This window comes from Onychomys torridus, chromosome 7 (assembly GCF_903995425.1).
Source record: "Onychomys torridus chromosome 7, mOncTor1.1, whole genome shotgun sequence".
In the NCBI taxonomy this organism is placed as follows: Eukaryota; Metazoa; Chordata; class Mammalia; order Rodentia; family Cricetidae; genus Onychomys; species Onychomys torridus.
The window spans coordinates 45,310,308-45,334,693 of NC_050449.1; the positions used below are offsets into that span (position 1 = coordinate 45,310,308).

Here is a 24,386-nt window from a genome sequence, read left to right on the forward strand (position 1 = left end):
TTCATCACAGCCAAACCAATACTGCAGAAACTACTTAAAGCAATACTGCACACAGAAGAAAAAAAAAAGCAGTTTTAGCCACAAGAAAACATAATTTCATGAGAGGAGTAACAAAGGAGAACCAGGAAGGAGTCATCCTGTTGGACACAGTGAGCCAGAAAACTCTTGGTACTAGCAGTAAGGAAGAAGAAAGCTATTGCTTATCCAACCAGAAATCAAACAAAGACTAGGAAATAACAAAGCCTTCTCACTAATCACCTTGAGTGCAAATAGCCTTCACTTATCAGTTAAAAGACAAACACAAACCAATTAGATTATAAAAACAAGATCCAACTGTCTCTTGTCTCCGAAAAAAAGACGCCTCATTGATAGTCATCGAAAACCTGGGAGTCAAAGGATGGAAGTCAGTCTACCAAGTACATTATAGCCATTAACAACCTGGCATAGCAACTGTTCTGGTTGATAAAGTAGGCTTCCAACCATCATGAACTGAATGGTGAAGAAGGCCACTGCATTTTAGTAAAGGAAACAAGTCAAGAGTACACATGAGCAACTTTGAACATTTTTTTACAGCACATGTCAGCACTCCCAATTTTATAAAAGAAACACAGAAAGGCATGAGAGTTCAGATAGGCCCCAGTATGGTAATAGTGAGAACTCCAGTACCCAACACTCATCTTTATATCAGTCTTCCAAACTAAGACAGAGCACAGACGTTCCAGTGCTAACATACCATAGATGGACTGGATTGCACACATGTCTAGAGAATATTCCCTTAACAATTAGGGAGATACACATTCTTTCCAGTGGCCCATGGAACCTTCTCTAAAAGAGTTACATTAAAGACCACAAAAGCAATCTTTAACAAATACAAACAGCTTAAAATAATTCCTTGTATTTTATCAGAACATTATAGAATAAAACTACCAATCTGCAGTAAGCAAAAACCACAAAAATTGCACAAATCTTTGGAGACTAAACAGTATACTTTTGAGCAAAGAATGAGTCACTGAAGAAATCTTGGAGGAAATTTTAAAACTTCTGAAAGCAAATGAAAATGATAACACAACCTATCAGAACTTCTGGTATACAGCTAGGAAAGTTCCAGCTGGTCCGTCAGGTTGTGTCCACAGTCGGGAAACAGGGTGCTGTGAACTCACTTCCTCCTCTTTACTCCCTCTTACTGTTGGACTGAGTCTCCCCAGTTAACACTTTCTGTTCTTTAGAAACAATCAGATGTATCTGTTCCTGGTGCAGTGTGCTGCTTCTTGTGGCATAATCTGGGGGGGGGGGGGTGTCCTTAGAAGCTTTTATTAAGCCTTCCATGTTGTAGTGGGCTTTGACAGGTTGAACTTGTTTACTTTTGTTCTCACAGAGTGGCACATGCCCATGGATTCTTCATCCCAGCTTGACTTAATTTGTTCTCTGCAGTTATGACTGGGTTTTATGTATCCCTTTGGCAGCAGCGAAGCACTGCCTCCCTAGTGGATGTTGAGTTACTCCTCCTTGTCCTGTCCACGAGGACAGCAGGTTGTCCTAGCGTGCCCTTGCTGTGTTAGACTGCATGCTCTCTACCTTGTAAAGCTGAAAGCTAAAGTTCTCCTGAGTACTCTTGGCATTTTATGATTGATTTTCCTTGACAACTATGAACAAAACGAAAGAAAGCAAGGGGAAAAAAGTAGTTGCCCGTATTGAGAGGGTTTACATTACAGATTTAAAATAGGTGAACTCTTGGGCTACTTGTGTGGGCTTAAGCTCTGATTCTTATGGTCTGTGAGAACTTTGGCAAGCTATTCCTCCTCATTGGGCCTTACTTTCCTTATCTGTAAAATGAGATAACCTATTAAAATAGCTATTATAATACATTTTACATATTATAGTTGCAACATAAGCTTTTGTTAAATACACTTTTATATTTATATATATGTAAACCCGCTTGGTCCCCAGCCACATAGTGTCTTAGTATCTGAGTGATATAAATGTAGATCTTGTCTTCCAAATTTGATTGAGTAACAGGACCATATTTTCTACTCTTCAAAATCCGTATGCTTAGTACATAAACGTTAGTTGGATTAAATATATAATTCCTTTCTTGCCTAGCTGAGTAGGCACTCATGACTGCCTGAGAAAGTGTAGAATGGACAGTACTGGAAAGAACCCTGGAAGGAAGGACAATTCTTGAGTAATAAAATATATGTTGAATTAATGCTTGCTTATTTATTATGTCCTCTCACCAGAACCCACATGAATAAGGGTCCCAAACAGCAAGGTATCAAGGGGGAGGACCAGGGATGAGAAAATAAAAAGTCAGGAAGCTGGGAGCAAGAGATCTTACATAAACCATCAGCTAATGCCAAGCGAGTTTATTAGGAAGTACATCTTATATACCATTCCTAGGGATAAAGTGGGCCAAGGTCAGCAGAAAGCCAAACCAAACAATGCTGTCAAAGAGAACACGGGGTCTCAGGCACAGCTGCTATGATAGCCATAGCCCTTCAGGGGAGAAAGCAAGGATTCCAGGAACCCGAAATCTTAACCCTTCAAGGCCTTGGCCCCAGCTCCAAACCAGATCTTGCCAAGTCTCCTCCTAGGCAAGGACACAGAGCTAGCATTCCCTCTGTCCTTTCATCAAGGCCTCTGAGAAAGCTTTGGATTGGCCTGGCTCCTAACAGTCCTCTGTGTTAGGGGACATGTGTACACACCATCTCTCTCTCAGTAACTCATTGACATACAGACACACAGACTAGAAACGGCATGAGTGGTTCTTACATCTCTCTCATTTTATAGGTAAACCTTTTTTAACTTAGCTTTTAAATTCCATGAAAAAATGTTTCATCTACATGTATAAAATTGTTTTTATTTAACCTCTGTCCTTTAATGCTTTTGGACACCTCTTAAAATATCTGAGTGTGTGTGTTGTACTAGTGAGAAATAAGTAGTAATCCCTTTCATGGAAAAGGTTGAACATTTATGTCTGTGGGATCTCTGGTCTGGTTTTGTAGCCAGTTCCTACAGTACCACCACCCAGGTGACTTCTGCCTCCAGGTGGTCACAGGCTTGTCTGATTTCTTGATTGTATCAGGATTGAACTGTGTTACCAGTGTGTTTTAGCAGAAAGCGGTGTTGCCACCAAAATGAGGTTATAAAGACTGACCTTCACTCTCGACTGCTCTCAGACTCTGACCACTTGATTTGGGGTCAGGCGAGGAAAGCCACACAGTAGCAGCCCTGTGGGGAGACCCCCAAGGAAAGAAGCCACCTCCTCTTTCTAACTGAAGGTGTAGGGGAACACCACTGTCTCTTCCCAAAACATTCAGTAGGATTGATCAGTGATGTTATTCAAGGGTTGTGTTTTCTTTTCTGAAAAATCTTGAATTATTATGTTAATTTCTTGAATAGTTAATATGCACAATTATTTAAGCATTCCGTTCTTTTCCTGGCTTGGGTTTGGTAATTTGTGCCTTTCAAGGGATGTGTCTGTTTCACCCTTGTTGACGATTTCATCATAATGTTTTGTTTTTGAAGCAAAATATGCCATGTTTCTAGAATGTGCAAGAACTGCAGCTGTGCCGTTCATTCGTCACATGGATAATCTCCAGTGCTCTTTAGTTGCCTAAAGGCATTGTCTTATTTGTATTTTCTAAGAACCAAGCTTTAGCTTTGCTGCTCTTCTCTGCTGGGTTCTTTGGGCTTTGTTGCTTTATTTTTGTTTTTCTTACGATTTAAGTCGCTGTGTATAATCAAGCACATATACCTGCGATGTGATGAATTTTAATTTGCTACGCAAACATGAAGCCAGCGGCACAGTCAGATAATGAACATGACTTCCAAAGGTTGGGTGTGTGCCTTTTTGTACCCGTCCTCATGATTCTCCACGCACACTTAGATAGCCAGGGATTGGTGTGATGTCACAGAGTTGCGTTTCTGTTTTTGAGATTTTGATAAAAATACTGTACTACTTTTTACTGCTGAGTAATGTTGGAGTCAGAGTTTACCTTAACTTATGATTTTTTTGGTCAAGATCAGTTTTTTATATTTTTAATTAAAAAAATGTTTTTACTCATTTTACATACCAATCACATATTCCCCTCACATCCCTCCTCCCACTCACTCATCCCCAGCCTCTCCCCTGACTCACCCCTCCTCCCCTCCTCCAAAAGGGTAAGGCATTCCATGGGGAGTCAGCAAAGCCAGGTACATTCAGCTAAGGCAGGACAAAGCCCCTCCCCACTGCATCAAGGGTAAGCAAGGCATCCGGATTATGATGGGGGAAATCTATAGAGACAACTGAACCAAGCTCATAGGAAATCGCAAACTTTAGACTGACAGATGTGGAACCTGCATGGGACTGGACTAGACCCTCTGCATACTTGAGACAGTTGTGTAGCATGGTCTGTTTGAGGGTCACCTGGCAGTGGGATCAGGATCTATCCCTGGTGCATGAGGTTTCTGGGGCCCACTTAAGCCTTTTTAACTTGCCAGTAGACAGTTGAGTTAAGTCTAATGTGCACCAATTAAAGTTGCCTTGTATGTTCATGTACCACTATTTCCATGTATGTACATTCCATTTGCTTTTATTTTTAAGTAAGTATCAATAAATATACTATCTAGACTGTAAGTTGGGTGTATGCATTAAGAAACTGTCAAATTATTTTCCAAAGTGGTTGTGCTTGGGCCTGCAAAATGGCTTGGTGGGTAAAGGCACTTGCCACCAAGGCTGATGACATGGGTTCGATCCCTAGAACCCACGTGGTAGAAAGAGAGAACTAACTCCAGAAAGTTGTACTCTGACCTCCACTTGTTTCCCATGGTGTGAACATATTCCTATGGATACTTATGCACGCGTGCGTGCGCGCGCGCGCGCGCGCGCACACACACACACACACACACACTCGAATAAAAGAACAAATAAGCATACTGACTGTGCCATTTTATGTCCCCAGGTGTCGGCATGGTCTTTGTCACTGTCAACACTCAGCACTGGATATGGTCAAACTTTTTAATATTGAGCAGTCTTGTGTGTTATGTCATTTTATCTCTTAGTTTTTATTTCTCTGATTATTAATGGTTTTGAGCATTTTTTCATCAGCTTATTTAATATCTGTATCATCCTTGGTAGAATGCTAGTTACATATCTTGATTTTGGTTTTCATTGAATTGTTTGGATTATTGCTGAGTTTTAAGTGTTACTTTTATGTTCTAAATCTGTACCATCTGGTAAAATAGCCACTACTAACAATATAGTGAACTGAAATACCATAGACTCAGTTTCCCACTCATGCCAGCCATATTTTAAGACCTCATTGAGATGTGAACAGTTATTACCAATGATACAATGCTCATAGACTATTCTCATAATCTCCATACAGTCCCCTATATATCAGTCTTTTGTTTGGCATATGCTTTGTGAATTGTTTTTTTCTACAAGTGTAGAACTGGTTATTTTTTTACTCATAACAACATCCTTCAAAGAGCCAGATTTTAAATTTTAATGAAGTCCTGCTTACTGCTTGTTTCTTTTTACACCTTTATGCTATGTTCTGTCATTTCTTTTTGCATTTCTTGTGCATTATTTTAGAAAAGGTCCACTTTGGATGATTTTTATGTATCATATGAAATGAAGGTCAATATGTTAATCTATTACATATGGTTATCCAGTTACTTCCACCACACTTTTTAAGAAAGCACCCTTTCCTTATTCAGTTTCCTTCCTTCTTGGTCACATGGTCATTTTGCTGTGTCCAGGACATGCTTCCCTCTGTACTCAGTTCTACTCATGCCAATATCACACTGTCCCAGTAATAAGAGCTTTGAGACATTTTTCAAGAGCAGGTGTGCAAGTCCCTCAACTTCACTGTTGTGGTTTTTAAATTTTGTTTTGTTTTTCCTATTTCTGGTTGGTTATTTTAGGACCTATGCTTAGCCATGTAAATGTGTTAATCTGTCGATTTGGGTAAAATTGCTGCTGAGATAATAGTGGTAGCTTTTCACTTTTGGTAGTGTGGGCAAAAATGAACTTTTTTTTTTTACTTCATTTTTGAATGTTTATTGTCTGTATACAGCAATATACTTGACTCTTATATTGGTCTTATTCTAAAGTATTTCTACATTCATTTATTAGCTTGAGTTATTTTTTGTGACTTCATGGAATTCTACATAGACTAACTGTGCCACCCATGAACAGACACCATGCTGCTTCCCTCTGATCTGAATGCCCTCTGTCTCCTTGGCAGACTCTGACTTCTCTAGCCAGAATCCACACTACAATGGAGAGACTGGTATTAGTAGGCATCTTCCTTTTCTCCTTGATAGGAACTGGAGAGAGAAGGCATCACTGCTGTTCATAGAATGGATTGTTAGGAATATTCGGTTCTGTCAAATACATTTTAAGCATCACCATTTGAACAGTCATATAATTTTCCCTTTAATTACTACATAGGTTACATTGATTTTATGTGAAAGCAACCCTACACTCTTGAACAAAGCCCTACTATACCATGATATAATAGCATTTTTGTGACTTACTGTTGAACTCAATTTGAAGAGTACTTTTAGTGTTTTAGATCTGTATTTCTAAAAGATAATTGGTCTGTTGTTTTCTTTACTGGTACTGTCTTTGGCTTTGGTATTAAAGTAAGCTAGCTTTTGTGAATAATCTAGGAATTATTCTTTCCCCTTCAGTTTTCTGGAAGAGTTTATGTAGAAGATAGTATTTCCCCTAAATGTTTGATAGAATTTACCTTACAAGCTGCTTGGGCCTGGAAGTCTAGTTTATATGTATGTGTGTTATGGAAGTCTGTGATGACATTAAGTTTCCGTATCAAGAATATCTAGATCATTTCTTTTTCAGTAAGCTATAGTGTGTTATATAGTTAAGAATTTTTTTCCATTCCATCTAAGTTATCAGTTACATAATCATGTTGTATTGCTTCATAATACTCTCTTATCCATTTAATATATTTGAAATATGTAGTCACATTTATCAAAATTAATGCTGGATTATTTCATTAATCAAGTATATTTTATATACATTAATTATGAGAGTGTTACTGAAAGTTTCTTAAACTGTACCCTGTCTTCAAGTCACATTTGCATATTGAATGACTCTAAGAAGTAAAATTCACTAATTTGCAAACTCCATTCATTGTCTTTAAAGGGTATTTTTCAGTTAAATTCTGCACATTAATTTCTTGTTGTACTGCTGATTTTTGTCCCAGTGTTTTTCTCCTTATGTCTTGGATAAACACATGTTTTTCATTAATTATATAAAAATGAATTTAGGGTTATGTTTGTGCACCTGGTCACTGAAATACACTAATTCTTTTTGGACTTAGGAATTATCTGCTTTTTATTAAAAGAAAAATAGATGAAGACAGGAAAGCAAGATGAAAGTCAACTCTGTTTCTTAAGGTCCAGTAAACACTGAGAGGATGGGGTGACTTTGTAGTGGAGTGCCCTGACATATCTGTGTTGAAACTGTGCACAGTTCTGAACTGCACATCAAAAGTGTGGAGTAGAGACTCTCTGGTATAAAACTGATCTATGGATGATACAGTATCATTTTACATTGTATCACTTCAAGGCTCACATTAATTTCAGTTTATCTCACCTGGACAAGGGGACCCCATATGCTTTATTAAGGTATTTTTCCTCCTTTGGAATTAGCAGTCTCCAAGTTGATATTACAACATGTAATGTACATGTAATTAACATGTTTCATGTTAATAGGGCAAGAGTTTGAATTTCACATGATTTTCAATGTCACTAACTTAACTTCCTGTGCCTTTGTTATGTAGCCAGTTCTGTAAGCATATTTCTTTATTTTAACCGCAGTAGACAATAAATACTCTTTAATTATCCTAATCTGTTGAAAGGAAAGCATTAGACTCAGTTTAAAGATTAAAGTTCACAACTTCGTAAATGACACAGTCAGGATTTAAATTCTGACTCAAATCCCACATTATTAATATATGCTGTGCTGGCTAGTTTTATGTCAACTCAACACAAGCTAGTCATCTGAGAGTAAGGAATCTCAATTGAGAAAATGCCTCCATAAGACCAGGCTATAAGCAAGTCTGCAGGGCATTTTCTTAGTGATCAATGGGGAAAGGTCCAGCCCAATGTGAGAGTGGCCATCCCTGGTTTGGTAGTCCTGAGTTCTATAAGAAAGCAGGCTGTGCAAGCCATGGGAAGCAAGCCAGTGAACAGCACCTCTCCCTGGCCTCTGCATCAGCTCCTGCCTCTAGATTCCTTCCCTGTTTGAGTTCCTGTCCTGACTTTTTTCAGTGATGGACTATGGTGTGGAAGTGTAAGCCAAATAAACCCTTTTCTCCCCAACTTGCTTTTGGTCATGGTTTTTGTTTTTTTTTTTTTTTTTTTTTTTTTTTTGGTTTTTTTTTTTTTGGTTTTTTTTTTTTTGGTTTTTTGAGACAGGGTTTCTCTGTAGCTTTGCACCTTTCCTGGATCTTGCTTTGTAGACCAAGCTGGCCTCGAACTCACAGAGATCCACCTGGCTCTGCCTCCTGAGTGCTGGGATTAAAGGCGTGCACCACCACTGCCCGGCAGTCATGGTTTTTTATCACAGCAATAGTGACCCTAAGACAGTTGTGGTCATAGAAAAGAACTTCAAACTTTCTGCCTGGTGTGCAAAGAGCCCAGGAACACAAGGGTATGATATCTATCTTTGTAACTGGAAAGATTTTCTAAGTATTTATTTAAGATTTCTTTACAGCCCTTTCATTTTATAAAGGAGGGGTCTAAGGGTGAGATACTGAATTCTTATTATCTCCTATGTAGACATAAGAGAGCAGATGGCAAAGAGACGAATGTGATCAAGCATAAGGCATTCAGATAGTAAATAGCAACAGTTTTTGTTTTCTAGGTCATTGAAAATGTGGGTAAACTCAAGAACTAGGGGGAGGTCAGGATGTTTGTCCTGAAAGATTGCACTCCTGGAAATAACAGCCCCATCTTTGTGTAGAGCTCATGAAAGGCTACTGCAGGTGGGTTTGATAAGTGGGCTCCCAACCATTGAGATCTAATGAGAACAGTATGAAGAAAAGGCTGACCTGCTAGCACTTTCCACCCATCCTCAGATTAAGCCTGGAGACCCTTTGAAATGCTGAACAAAGAGCACTTCATCCTTCCTTTTAGCCCTTGACTTGATGTGCTTGTACTTCCGTTCTTACGTTCTGTCTCTAAGTCATGATAGTGCTCTCTTCTGACTTCTCAGTAACTGGAAAGTACTCTGTTCTATGAACAGCAATATGGAGTAGTGATCATCCAGAGAGTGGTCTCGTCATCAGGAGCATCATCAACATCACCTGGCAGCCCAGTACCGTGGTAGGGCCCTGCCACATTCTGAATCAAAACTATCCAGAACAGTAAATACTTGGTGTTTTAACAAGCTCTCTCTATGGTTCTGATGCGGATAAAAATTTGACGGCCACTGCCCTAAGTTATTATGTAGATGAACCCTTCCCTGGGAGTGACTAAGCCTTGGCCAGGTGGGTTGGCCCTGGAAATGAGATAGAGTTACACTGGCATACTAAAATCATTGAAAAACATAGAAACAAAAGGAAACTTTCTATATGTATTGTCCTCAAATTTCTTTTTCCTAATGCAGGTTGAGTTTTTTCTATCTGAAATTCTTGAGAACAAAACCATTTTAGGTTTTTCAGATTGTAAAAATTATAGATTTGAAACTTTGAAATAATCAGATGTTTGAGGATGGGCCACAACTCTAAATAGGAAATTCATTTATATTGCATACACACCTTGTATTTATCAGCCTGAAGACAATTGGATAATGGCTTTAGTACTCCTGAACTCTGCTGCTGTCTGTAAGAAGAGGTCAGCTTGAAATTTCCCATTTTGACAATACTTTGGAACTCAAAAATGCAAGAATATTTTAGATACAAGAATATTTTGGAGCTGGGCAGCAGTGGCACATGCCTTTAATCCCAGCACTCTGGAGGCAGAGCCAGGCAGATTTCTGTGAGTTCGAGGCCATCCTGGCCTACAGAATGAGATCCAGGACAGGCACCAAAACTACACAGAGAAACCCTGTATTGAAAAACAGAGAGAGAGAGAGAGAGAGACAGAGAGAGACAGAGACAGAGACAGAGACAGAGAGAGAGACAGAGAGAGACAAAGAGAGACAGAGACAGAGACAGAGAGAAAGACAGAGAGAGAATGAATGAATGAATGAATGAATGAGAATATTTTGGATTTCAGATATTTGGATTAGGTCTGCATAATCTATATTGTATTCTGTGCCTTCATATACTATGAGTCCCAGAAGGACATTTTAATCTGTCTCATTCATCCTCTAAAACAATGCCTAGCAGTTGTTCATTTATTTAACAAAGATTGTAGTGACAGTTATGTACCTGGTGCTTTTCCAGATGTTTGGGTATATAACTGCAAGATTTCTGCTTTGATGGATTTTACATTCCAGTAGGGGAAGCATGAATGACAGAGTAAAAGTAGACTGGGATATGAGAAAGTGTTATCTGATAGAAGAAGTTAAAACAGGTCGATTGGAGAGTGAATACGTCAGAATAATTGGGGAACATCTCTTTTATCAGTCACGGTTGCCAGTCCCAAAGAGATCTATTTGTACAAGACACCAACAGAATAGATGTCAGAGATAAGAACTCTCACCTATTCTCAGAAATGCATCTTCCATGGCCACTATCTTTGATGATATCTGCCTGCTTCATAGGAGACAAGGATCACACACACACACACACACACACACACACACACACACACACACACGGGGCGGGGGAGTGTGTTTTATGAGACTATAAGAACACAAACATTCATCATTGTAATTTATCTGGCAAACATTTACTCTGTGTGTGTGTGTGTGTGTGTGTGTGTGTGTGTGTGTGTGTGTGTGTTTCCTATGAGCTGATACTTCTGGGAACATTGTGAATATAGACAAAAACAAAACACAAACACAAACCCCTCATGGCTTCATGGAGCCTACAGTAATGTTCCAATCCAAAAATAACTAACCCAGTTATACTGCACATATATAGTTTTCCCAATCCTATTCAGTCCAGATTTCACATCTAATCATTGACTGATAGACTACAATTAAATTTTATTTCCAGGGAATACCTAATTCACTTCTGGTGGAAATTTGAACTGATTCAGCCACTATGGAAAATAAACATGAGCTTCTAAAACAAAACAAAACAAAAACTAAAAATTATAATGACTATAGAATCTTAGTTACTTTTCTGTTGTTATGCTCTGACACTATGGCCAAAGCAACTTATTGAAAGAAAGGAGTTTATTTGGGGCTTACGATTTTAGAGGGTTCGGGTCCATGCCCGTCACTGTAGGGAACATGGCAGCAGGCAGGTGTGATGCTGGAGCAATAGCAGAGAGGTCATATTTTAAGACACAACTATGAGGCAGAGAGAGGGAGCGAGGGAGGGAGGGGTAGAGAGGGAAGGAGTGGGAGGGGTGGCTGGTGAGAGTCTTCTGAGAAGTCTTCAAACATGAGCTTATGGGGAGCTGGTGTTCTCACTCAAACCACCACACCATGCAGTCCATCTCTACTGCTTGTGTATGTATACCCAAAGCCCTACCAAAAAGATACTTGCACATCCATGTTTGTTGCTATGCTCTTGGCAACAGCTAAGAATGGAACCAGGCCAGAGGTCCATTCAGCAGAGGCACGAATTGGGAAGATGTGCTGCTCGTGTGCTGCACAGTGGAATTTTATTCAGTTGAAAATTGAAATCATGACGACAGCAGGAAAATGGGTGCAGCTGGAAATCATTAATTAATCAAACTAAACCTAACTCAAAGACCACATGTTTTCTTTTATATATGATCCTAGGTTTTAATATCTACCCCCCATTCTGTGTGTCTGTGTATTGGGGGGCACTGCTTTAGCATTGTGAGCTACACAGTCAGAGAAAGCATCTGATGGCATTCTATTAACATTTTCAGAGCCTGGAAATAAATAAGACCCACAAGTGTGTTTGTTCATTTCTGCCAACATAGATGCAATGTGTGCTTTTCTGCTGTGCTGGGGAATGCTGTCGTCTCTGTAATGAATTGCTTTGAAAAATTACCAGTTGAACTGTCAATTTTTATTTTGTCTAGCTTTGAACCTGTGCTTTTCACAAGTTTATAACCTAGCTTTTCACACTTTAATATGTATCAGTCATCATTACAGAATTCTACTATTCTCTTATTATTAACATTTTTTTTAAATTGAGTATAATAGAAACTAAATCACCTATTACTTAACATTGTGTGGTCCCTGTGGTTAAACTTTTGATAATTTAAACATGAGGAAGACCGTTTTGAGAATGATGATTTTAGTATGATTCCTCATGACTGATTGTCAAACATAAATCTCAAGAAGTGTGAAATCTGGAGGCTGGAGAAATGGCTGAGTGGTTAAGAGTGCTTCTTGCTGATCAGAGGAGCTGAGTTTCGTTTCCAGAGCCCACATTAGGTGGCTCACAACTGCCTGTAACTACAGCTCCGACGTATCTGTCTGATGCCTCCCTTCCCAGGGCACTGTCACCCATACAAAGACAGCCATAAGCATAATTGAAAATAAAAAACAAGCCATTACTTAAGGTCTGAAATCATTGCTGATTCCTCTGTGAAGTGTGTGACCTCATGCTTTCCTCTGCTCACCCTTTGTCTTCCCACTTTACCACATAGATGTCCAGAATGACTTTCTGATGCTTCCCTTTCTTACCATCTGGATTATATGTTTTAATGTTATATGGCTTTCATGTCTAATTATAGGAATTTCAATACAGATCGATGATAGTCAACAATGGCTGGCCATTTTAGAGTACTGTTTTATTTACTGTTTGGGTGACATTGAAGTGAAATAGTAATGATGTAATGAAATATGTTAAATTTGGAGAAGATAAAGGGGCCTTTACCTTCTTTAAAATTCCAGCCTATAGGATATGCTATGATGTCATGTCTTTGCGTATGTCTTCCACTGGGCTGCCTTTGTGCCGGTGCCATGCTGACCTTATCACTATGGCTCTATATTATATTTTGAAGTTAAATACTGTGGTAATTCTGGCTGAGTGGTTAAGAGTGCTATGAATGTTGCAGAAGACCCAAGTTTGGTTCCCAGCACCCATATCTGTGTTCTTTCCACATAATATTTCTATAGTCTTTTGTGTTTCCACAAATTTGATAATTGTTTTTTCTAGTTCTGCTATAAATGTCATTGGAATTTTGATGTACATTGCACTGAGTCTAATATTATTTTTGTTAGCGTAACCAATATGCACAGTATTAACCTTGAACTATGGAAGGTTTTTCCATCTTTCATTTTTTTATTGGAGTTTTTCTTGTGGAGGTCTTTCGTCTCCTTGGTTAGGTTTATTATGAATGGGCTATTTTTTTTTTTTTTACTAATTTTGCTCTTAGCAGGTTTGTTATTGTATATGAATTTTGGTATCCTGTAACTTTACTGAAAAGATTTACCCCATCCATAACTTCTATAGTAAAGGCCTTGGGTCTCCTAAGAAAAGAACCATGTCATCTGCAATTTGTATTCCTTTTATATCTTTCTGTTTTCTCTTTGTTCTATGTAAGACATCTAGCACTATATATATTGAATAAGAATCAAATGAGGAGCTATCCTTAACTTAATTCTAGATGTGAAGAAAAATGATCTCAGTTTTCTCCCATTTAGCTTTTATTATGTTGAGATTTATTCTATTTATTCCTAGTTTTTCATCACTTTTATCATGAAGGACTGTTGACCTTTTTCAAGTACACTTTATACATCTATAGAGATGACCATGTGATTCATGTCCTTGTTAATACTGTATATTACACTTTTTGAAAATGTTGAAGCAACTATGCACTCATAGGATAAAAGAAAATCTTCATTGTACGATTTTTTAACTTTTCATTATTCCAGGATAATTTCATACATGAATCCAATGTGTTTAGATCACATCCTTCCTCAATTCCTCCAACTACTACCAGATCACTCCACCCACATCCCCTTCCCACCTTTATGTCTTCTTTCTTTAAAAAAATATTTTTTATTCTTTTAAAGTATGTATATATGTGTATGTCTGTGTGTGGGTATGTGCATAGACGTAAAATGCCCACAGATGTCAGATGCACTGGAGCTAGAATTATGGGCAGTTATGAGTCTCCCAGTATGGTTACTGGGAACCAATCTCTGGTCTCCAGCAAGAGGAATGAATGCTTTCAATCAATGAGTGATATCTCCAACCTCTTCCTTTTTATAACTTCCTTTGTAACTAATTTAGTGCAATTAGTACTGTCCATATGCACATCAGTATAGGCTGCTAGAGTTGCATGGGTTTAAACGTAAATAATTCTATTAAATAATAGCTGAAAACATTTTATTAGGACACCCCCTAGACTTAGAAACTTCTGTTGTATGTTTCTAATTTTATTGATAACTTTTTAATATTTTCACCAAAATTGTAAACAGTGACCTTGTAAAATCATCAGTGAATGAAAATTTGATGGTATAAATTGGAGTAATTGGGTCATATAGACCCATCGGAATTATTTTTTCAAGGTCACTGGAGACCACCATAGTACTTGGTCTAGTAGTTAAATTATCATCAGCCAGGGATACCCTAGTCTCCTCCATTCTTGGTTTGACTTCTGATTACTTTGTTAATATTGCCTTTCTGAATTTTAAGTTAATAAATCCCAAAGCTCAAATACTCAAACCTTCTCTTTTTTTTCTCCTTCTCTCCTCACTTCTATATGAACCAATATATTTTTATAGCTTTAAAATACCCATTTTGATAACTAATTTAACATGTCAAAAGCCAGATTCCTTAAATCTACCTCTATCGAGCTGCTGATGCAAAAATTCTTGATTTATCATCAAATCTTCTCAAGCTCCAACTATATCTCCAGAATAGAGATTTCTTGCTACTTTTGCAAGCTACTATCATACAATACACCAAGCAGATACATTTATGGTAAAAATTAATTCATAAATTAGGTATGACAAGATGTTCACAATAGTTAATAAAATCATTACAATGCTACATTATAATAAAAGCTATGTGAATGCAGTCTTTCAAAATACCTTTGTGCTGCCTTTACACATCTTGTGACATTGTGAAATGATACTGTATCTGTGTGGTACAATAAATGACATAGGTATTGTGATATAGCATCAGGCTATTACACAAAGGTTGCTTGAACACTGCACTGAAATAGTGTGACATCAGCCTGAAAATGAAGGCAAAGTGACTAAAAATACATTGTGAGGATACACAAGCGGAAAAGATAATTCACATAACAGATAAAACAAGGTGGGACAGAGTCCATTTTTAACACACTACTCAAGATGACATGTAGATTACACTCAGGAACTACTTGTTTCTAGAATTTCTGATTTAACAATTTTGGGTCAGGTAACTAAATCTATAAAGCAAAACCATGAAGGCAACAGTTTTCATTATGTGGTTTCTCCTTGTGCTGACTAATCTTACTATGTCATCTTGACACACAAACAAGTTATCTGAAAGGAGGGAACCTCAGTTGAGAAAATGCTTCCATAAGATCAGCTGTAAGACGTTTCAACTTGGGTTTGTTTGTTTGTTTGTTTTTTGTTTTTTTGTTTTTTGGTCACAGTGTTTCATTGCAGCAGGAGAAACCCTAACTAAGACACTCCTTATTCTGAAAAGTGCTGTGGGAGATTTAGGCAGAAAAGAAGTTAAAGCTTCCTTCCAACCTCATTCTTTCCCTGTCATCCAGCTAATTTAATCAACTTATTTACATATTAACTAAGTCTTGACATTTTGCCACAAAAGAGCTGGACATCATAGATACCAGTAGTGTACTACATTAAAGACTTTGTCATTTGTATTTCTTCATCTTAATCTTCTAATTAGAATGTGTTAGCAGGACATAAAGGCACATGCCCATAAACCTAACAACTTGGGAGACTGAGGCAAGATCAGTTGAGCCCAGGAGTTCAAGATCAGCCTGAGCAACACAATATAGCAAGCTTGCCTTGAAAGAAAAATTAAAGAAATTAGGGTAGCATTTTTAACTTTAGGAAATCCATAAGTTCCAGGCAGAATGACTTTGAACGAAGCATGGTTATTTCGTTCCTTTCTATGTGTCATCATATAGTTGTTACCTGAACCAATCCACTCAAATATCGGAGAATCTAGGCAATATGTTGGTGGCCCATTATTGAATCAGTAAATTTTCTTACATGTGGCCCCATAATACTGCAATCAGTATATACAGAAATGCTTAAGTAGTTCGAATGTGTTTGGCATTCTCTGATCTAAGATGACTCAAATTAATCTTACCTAATTCATAATAAGAATAGATAGTATTTTATAGTCCACAGGCCACATAAAAGTGACAGAATCAGTTGGGCGTTTTTCTCCAGTCCTCCACTGAGGCTTACCTGCTTTTCATCATCCTTTCACCAAGTTACCATCTCACTTGAAGTTCTGTAATTGATGTTTCTTCTGTTGTGTCGCTGTGTATAACTTATGGTTTATTTACGTCTTTAGAGGCACCAACCACAAAAGCTTCTTTCTTAATAACATCAGTCCCTTGAACTCGGCAACTTCCTAGTCACTGTTGTTGAAGCATTCTGTGTCAAGGCTGTGAAGAAGTTATGTATTTTATTCTTTGGAAATAATCTGGGGTGGTGGGGGGAGTCTGACTCTAGTGTGACTGTTTATTGGTGTTCATCTTTCCTTCATTTCCTCCTTCCATCTTGCTATTCCATTTTACCTGTTTGTGTTCCTTCATTTTTGAATATTTGTATCATATTACTGTACTCAATATAAGATATACTGATGATTGTGATACATCATAGATATTACCTAATCAGTATTTTGCTAATTAGAGTGTTCATTTGTATATTTCATGATCTTAAAGGCTCTGCTTATTCTGTTTATCCATTGTTCCATCTATCCTTTCAAGCGCTTATCCTGACTGAGTTCATTTTGATCATGATACTAACATTATCACTGGACTTTGTTCTCATAATCTAAGGACAAATTTATGCTCTATTTATTATTTTGTCTACTTAATTTGGAGATAAATTCAGCAAACTACTACTTCATAGTATAATCAGTTAAGGAACTTTTTAGTAATTTGAATGTGATTTTTATTACAATGGTGTGTATTGAGAGGCATCATCACCTGCTTGTTTACCCATCAGTAAGACATAATTGCTTTAGAATAGATTTGCAGGTTTTGTTTTATTGTTGAAATGTTCAAAATGATCACGAATAGTCCATAAACAGGTTTTTATTGCTGAATGATATATATATGGCTATCACTAGTGATTTTGTAGCCTCATTTCAATGGCTATGTTCTTTTGTTTCAAATTATATCTAGCCTAATTTATTCTAAATGGCTCAGCAGGGATGCCACTCGAAAACAATATACAGAGTTGTAAGCTGGCATGTTATAACCAAGTTGAGCTTAATTATTAGATAGTTTACATTCTAAGCTCTCTTGCACTGTGTATTTAGAAGCTTCAGTTTGATAGAAATATTAAATGCAGATTGAAGAAAGGAATCAGCAAGAAAGTATATATAGTCCAGTTAAGGGTCCATTATAGACTGCAGAAGTGGTTATGAGGCCCTAGTCTATAGAATGTATTTTTTCATTAGCATGCCCTTAAAACAGTAAGAGGAAGCAAAAGAGGGGCCATTGTCCATCACTGGTGGGGTACACAGTGGGACAGCTACTGTGGTGAAGTCTAGTAGTGTTCTTCAGTAAGTTAAATACAGAATTACCATATGAGCCAGTGTTTCTAGTCTTCAGTATACTCAGCATTGAAAATGGACGTTTTCATGGCAGCATCAGTCAAAATAGTTAAAAGTTTCAAACAGCCAAAGTGTCCCTCAGCAAATGATTTTTAAAGTATATCTATACTGTGTAACGTAGTAATAAAAAACACTTTGAGGGCTGAAGAGATGGCTCAACCATTAAAGGCTAGGCTCACAACCAAAAAACACTTTGACAAGCTACGGTATGAACCTTGAAATGTTATGCTGGCCTAAATAAAGGAGACAGAAAAGAACATATACAGTATGGTAGCATATATGCAAGTAGGCAGATCCATGGAGGAGCAGGACTGGTGAGTCAATGCTTAAGGCCTACAGGCTTTCCTGTAGGGGTGATATAAATATTTAAAAACTAGATAGTGATAATGGTTTCACATTGGGCTCATTGTAAATACTAATGATTCTTACATTTTTAAATTATCAAAATGCAAGGGCTACAGAAAGAGCTCAATAAAACACTTGTCACACAGACAGGAGGACCTGAGTTTGATCCTCAGCACCAATGTAAAAGGCTCATAATCCCAGCATTGGGAAGGTATAGATAGGAGATTCCCGGAGCTTATTGGCCACACAGACTGTTATGTGGGGCTCCCAGGTATGGTGACCCAGTTCTCAGTGAGACCCTGTCTCAAAACAACAACAACAAGTGGATATCTCTTGAGGTATGCCTGAGTTTGACTTCTAGCTCCCATGTACACACTCTACACACCTTGTACATGCAAACATATACACAATTATGGAAATTTTATGTGTATTTTTCTATAATTTTAACAGAACTCAAAATTGGGTGAGGTTTAAAAACAGCAAAACTTAAGCAAAAATCGCTGATTTAAGTACTTGGTTGGGGCAGAGGTATTATAAACTGCATAGGTAGTAGAGAAGGAAAGGGGCAAAATGTGTGTGCAAAATTTAATGTTTCTGATACCTCCGTGTGGTCCAAACAAAATGATTGTTGAGTCAGGGCAAGTTCGAGGCCATTGTGAGGAATTTAGTGAGACACATCCACAAAGAGTGAGGAGAGTGTAGTTCAGTGGTAGAGCACTTGCCTAGCATGCACAAGAAAGACCCTAGGTTCAATGTCCAGCAAGGCATAAAAGAAAGAGGTTGAGCAAATAAAGACTGGACAATAAGGCTCATATTCTTGTCCATTTTGTTTTCATTTTATCCCCACATCTAATCATAGTTTAAATAGTGTATATTTTTAATTATTCTCAATGTGTTTTTTCCATCTTTTGCTTTCTTCATTATTGAATGTGCAACATTTCTTAAGTTTATTGTAACAGCTTCCTGATGGTTTCCCTCTCCCTAAGTTGCCCTGTTCCATTTTCTTCCTTATACTACAAACATGGCCTAAAAGGCTGTGTTGTTTGGGGTAAAGTCTAAATAAGACTCTTACAAAATGGGAAAATATCTTTTCCCAATCTTGTATCCAGTCCCTCCTGAACTTCCCTGTTTCTAGAATACCTGGTCTCAATTGACACACTTCCTTTTCTTAGAGTACCCTTTTGTTGATCAGTCTGCATATACATCCTTTAAGACTTTTGGGTCCTCCAAGAAACTTTCCTAACTCATCTACTCTCAGGTAAAGGTCATAGCTTTGCTGGGCCTCAGTACCCCATGTGTATCTCACAGCACTGACTTCTCATTGTTTACTGGTTGGCTCCTTCCCCTAAGAGATTGCTGACTTCTAGATGTCAGGGACCAGATCCATCTTCCATGACTGAACACAGCAGGTACCCAGCAAAGCAAACTTTGACACTTTTCCGTGTATTACATGATACTCACAATAACTGTTGACTGAGAATATTGAAGACATAGAGAAGTGAATAAAAGCCAAATGAGAGCTGACCAGCAAAGACTGGTCTAAGAGAAAGTTTTCGTGGTAGGTGACATTTGGAATGGGCTGTGAGGCAGGGAAAAATTTTGAGAAGTAGATTGTATTCAGTAGCTACTGACAAGTAATTTTGTACTAGTGTACCAGGACTTGAGGATCCTATTTAGTGTATTGATTATCACTTATGAACATATATATTTCCCAGAAGAGTTCTGCAGTTTTGTCTGTTTTATTGTACTTTGTGTTGGGGATGTGGGTGGGCAATGAACAGAGGAGACAGCACTGTATGGAGGTCAGAGGACAACCCCAGGTGTTTGTCCTTCTTCCCTGAGCCAGGGTCTTTGGGCCAGCCAGCATTGGGGAGTCTCCCGTCTCTGCCCCCATCTCTCTGTGGGAGCACTGACATCACAGATTTGTTCAACCACACCCAGTCTTCTTCTGGAGATTCAAACTCAGGAGCTCACACTTACACCCCAAGTCCTTTACTTCCTGAGTAAGTACTTCCCCAGTCACTCCTTTGTGGTGTGATTTATATGAAGCAACTGTCTCTCTAAAACTTTATCTAAAAGTTACCTTGTTTTTTTTATCATAAGCCCAAGTCACAAATATTAGGAAATATTACTATGGTCAGGCTTCAGGGAAGTTATCTGGTTTTAGTAACAATTAGGTCTTAAAATTCTTTTTGCCATTCAGAAATATATCCATAAACTATTTAAAATGGTATATTAGTACATGAATCTCAGCAGGTTAATTTTTAGACCTTTTACAGTACTTGTTAGATCACTTTAGAGGTCTATTAATTATAACTGGTAGATCCTATTCAGGCTATATTAAGAGTTAAAAATAGAGCTATGGTCTTACCCCTCCCATTTCTATACTATAAAAGACTAAAATAATCACATCTCTGTTGCACTCAGAATAAAAATAAGTACTTCTTCATTGTCTAATAATACATTTTTAAGTAGTAAACATTAAGATTGAAGTTTTTAAAAACACAAAAGTTACATTTTTGTCCCCTTAAATGAAAGTTGTTTTTAATTATGTGAGTGCTAAGTGATTTTCTTTTTATTCAGATGTACTACAACGTGTATTTTTTAAAATCAAGGCCCTACCTCCTAAGGTCTTGAAGCCTGTCTTGTCATATACAGAAAACTTTAAAATTCAAACTGTAGACTGCATGTTGCTAAAGTCACACAGAAAAGTGTTTCTCTGTGGGTTCTTCTCAACCAAATCATATTTGATGGTATATTAACTATGAGTTAAGAGTTTTTGTTATGAGTGGAAATCCTTTGTTTTAAAAGGTAGTTGGGGGATTTAGCTCAGTGGTAGAGTGCTTGCCTAGCAAGCGCAAGGCCCTGGGTTTGGTCCTCAGCTCTGGAAAAAAAAAAAAAAAAAAAAAAAGTCTTGTGAAAAAGTAAACCATTTTAAAAGTCACCTACATTAACCCTTAACCTTGATCAAATAGTGATAGCTCCTGAGTTGTTTCAGGTTGGTGGAAGTTGCTCCTTATGTCTAAGCTTTAGAAGTAAATGTTTAAACCAGGGCTTAGAGCAAACTGTAGCCCAGACAGGGTACTTTGTTTTTGTACGGCATTACTAGGGCACAGCCTCACCCATCCATTTATGTATTATCTGTGGTTGATTTTGCAATATGAGGGTTGTGAAGAAGTCTTCACAGCGCATGAGCTTGGCTTATGTCAAGGAGCTGCCATCCAGAAGAGGGTGAGGGAATTCCCAGGGAAAAGGATGGGGAGGGTAGTGTCTGGGGGCTACAGATGCCGTTGGTGCTGCTGGGAACATGGCAGAGGTAGAGAGCTCTGCGGCAACTTGGGCTCTCATAACCAAAGACTCTTTATTGGCCAGCAGATGCTGGGTATATGAAGCAGGCAGGGCTAGTGGTGGTTAAAAATTGCTTGTGTGGGATGATTTTTACATTATTGAGTGTGTAAAAATATTGAACTTGGCTTCAGCCTCAACCAGCAGTGAAGAATGAAAGCACCCAGGGACCAACACATGGCAATCATGTGGTGACTGAGAAGGATGGCCTTCTGGAGTGATGGTTTTCTGTATCTTGCTTTAGGAGTTGAGATTTCACAGGTGCATGCATTTGTCAAGACTTAGTGTATATGCACTGAAGATTTGGTCTTGTGCATTTCATTATTGTATAAGTTTTAATTATGAGACAACTCCTAAGTAAATAGTGGGCTCTAGTTAATGATACACATGCCCCAAAGCAATTAATGCTGAAATTCCAAAAAGAAACTAATTAGTGAATCCATAGAAAGACAGTTCTATAAGGGATATGATGAGCCAATGGGATAAATGTTAATGCTAATGTCTGGGTCATATTGTTCATGTATTTATTATAAAGTTATTTCAATTTTAAGATATTTTCATAATGAAGTTCTAAGGAAACTGCTGTGTACAGAATCAGCAGTGAAACCAGTGAGGACACTGAGCCATTGCTTTAAAAAAACAAATATCATCCTGAGTGAGGTAACCCAGACTCAGAAGGACAAACATGGTATGTACCCACTCATAAGTGGATAATAGAGATAAAGCAAAAGATAATCAGGCAGCAATCTACAACCCCAGAGAAGCTAACTAACAGGGAAGACCCAAAGAGGGATGAATGGATCACCCTGGGAAGGGGAAATAGATGAGATCTCCATGAGTAAACTGGGGGTAAGGGGTGGGCAATGGATGGTAGGTGATAGGGGATGAGATCATAAGGGAATGGGATGGTTGAGCTAGAATAGGGAAGGAAGGGGAAAGCAATGAAAGAGATACCATGATATAGAGAGATATCATAGGGATAGAGAGAAACCCAGTGCTAGGGAAGTTGCCAGGAATCCCCCAGGATGATCCCATCTTGGACTACTAGCAATAGTGGAGAGGGTTAATAATAATGCAGAGCTCCAGGAGTCCAGGCAAAGAGAGAGAAGAGGGATTCCATGAGCAAGTGCGTCAGGATCATGATGGAGTAACATGCAGAGACAACCAAACCAAACTAGAGAGAACTCATGAAAGTTGGATCAGTGGCTGTGAAGCCTACATGGGACTGGACTAGGCCCTCTGCATGGTGAGATAGTTGTGTAGCTTGATCTGCTTGGGGACGCTCTGGCAGTAGGATCAGAATCCATCTTTGGTACATGAGTGGGCTTTTTGGAGCCCACTACCTATGATGGGACACCTCATGCAGCCTTGAGGCAGGGGTAAGGGCTTGGACTTGCCTCTACTGGATGTGTCTCCCCATGGAAGGCCTTCCCTTCTTGTGGGTGGGAAGAGGGGGATGTTTGATTGGTATGTAAAATGAATGAAAAAAATCTTGATTAAAAAAAAAAAAAACCTTTGAGTTCTATGCTTCATAAACAACTGTTATTCATGACTATAGAAACCTTTGTCTTTTTGTTGAGCATTGATTGACTGATTTGTTGCATGTGGTCTGTTTCAGAGACGGTCATTCTGCTAGCATTGACACGTGTGCATTTCTGTCATCATTCATGTGCTCCAGTAGGACTCTGCTGATTGATGGGCCAGTGGAACTTAAAAGAGGCCTGCAGAGGCAGGAGAGGCATCTTTTCCTATTCAATGATCTGTTTATTGCAGCCAAAATCAAGTAAGTAACTTGTATATACTGCGAGTAATCATTATAAAGTTGAAATTCCTCTAATAAAGACCACATTCTCCACTCAGTGCTTACTATAAGAATGTCTGGCCTGTATTAAATGACTAGTGTCTTTTTTAAAACCTTTATTCATGTTTGTATGTACATGGATGTTTTGCCATGTGCATGCAGTGCCCATGAAAGCCAGAAGAGAACATCAGACCCCCTGGAACTGGGGTTATTGACACTTGTGAGCCAATGTGTGGGTACTGGGAGTTGAAGCTGGGTCCTCTCAAAGAGCAACCAGTGCTCTTAACCACTAAGACAATTCTCCAGCCCCTATCACTATTAAAAGAGGTGCTTGAATTTTTGAAGTTGTTTATTAAAGTATTAGTTTAGGGTCCCATTTGTGCCATGACCTCAGTAAACATAGGAGGGGGTGGTGAAGAATGTGATGGTGTAATCCCTGCTCCTCTAAAGCCTCCATCCTTATGGGAAGTGGCAGCTTGTATCTGTGTGTATGTATGAAGAGTTGCACATAGTGATGAATACTAGGAACAAAACTAAGATGCTGAAGTAGGAAGTAAAAGATAAGGGTGTGTGTTATATACATAGTTAGGGTAAAGAATTATTAAAGGATGGAAAGCAACTAGCCATTAAAGACTTTGAGAGGATGAGCTAAATAACAAATTTTCCAAAACAGTAGTTTGAAACTATCAGCATGTCTCATGCATTTGAGTTGGGAATCAGGACTGTTTAAGTGGGTGGCTCTGACTCAAGCCCCCTGACCATGAGGCTTGCCTAGAGGACCCATTTGAAAGGTAGAACATCAGTTTCTCACTGGCTTCTGGCTTCTTTTCATTTGGTCTTCTCCATAGTACAGCTCTTTGGTAACCTGATTCCTTCATAGTGAAAATTCTTTCAAAAGGGATAACACTGTCATTTCTGATCTGTGCTATTGGCCACACAGACCTGGATACAGTGCGGAAGGGGACTTTGCAAGGATGCACCAAGAAACAGAAAATACTGGGGGACACTTCTGAAGCTTGGAACCACTAGGAAATTTGCAATTTAATCTTCAGTTTCAATCGGGGAATGCAGCAATG

The 24,386-nt window shown here is 38.4% G+C and overlaps 1 protein-coding gene across 2 annotated transcripts in view; it reads left to right on the forward strand.

The window, feature by feature from the left end:
- Positions 1 to 24,386, forward strand: part of Arhgap20 (Rho GTPase activating protein 20) — an 88,278-nt gene that overhangs the window by 27,769 nt on the left and 36,123 nt on the right. For both annotated transcript variants that reach the window (XM_036192781.1, XM_036192780.1), the window contains exon 3: positions 23,128 to 23,292. In XM_036192781.1, coding sequence (XP_036048674.1) covers positions 23,128 to 23,292 — 165 coding nt within the window. The remainder of the gene's footprint in view (positions 1 to 23,127; positions 23,293 to 24,386) is intronic.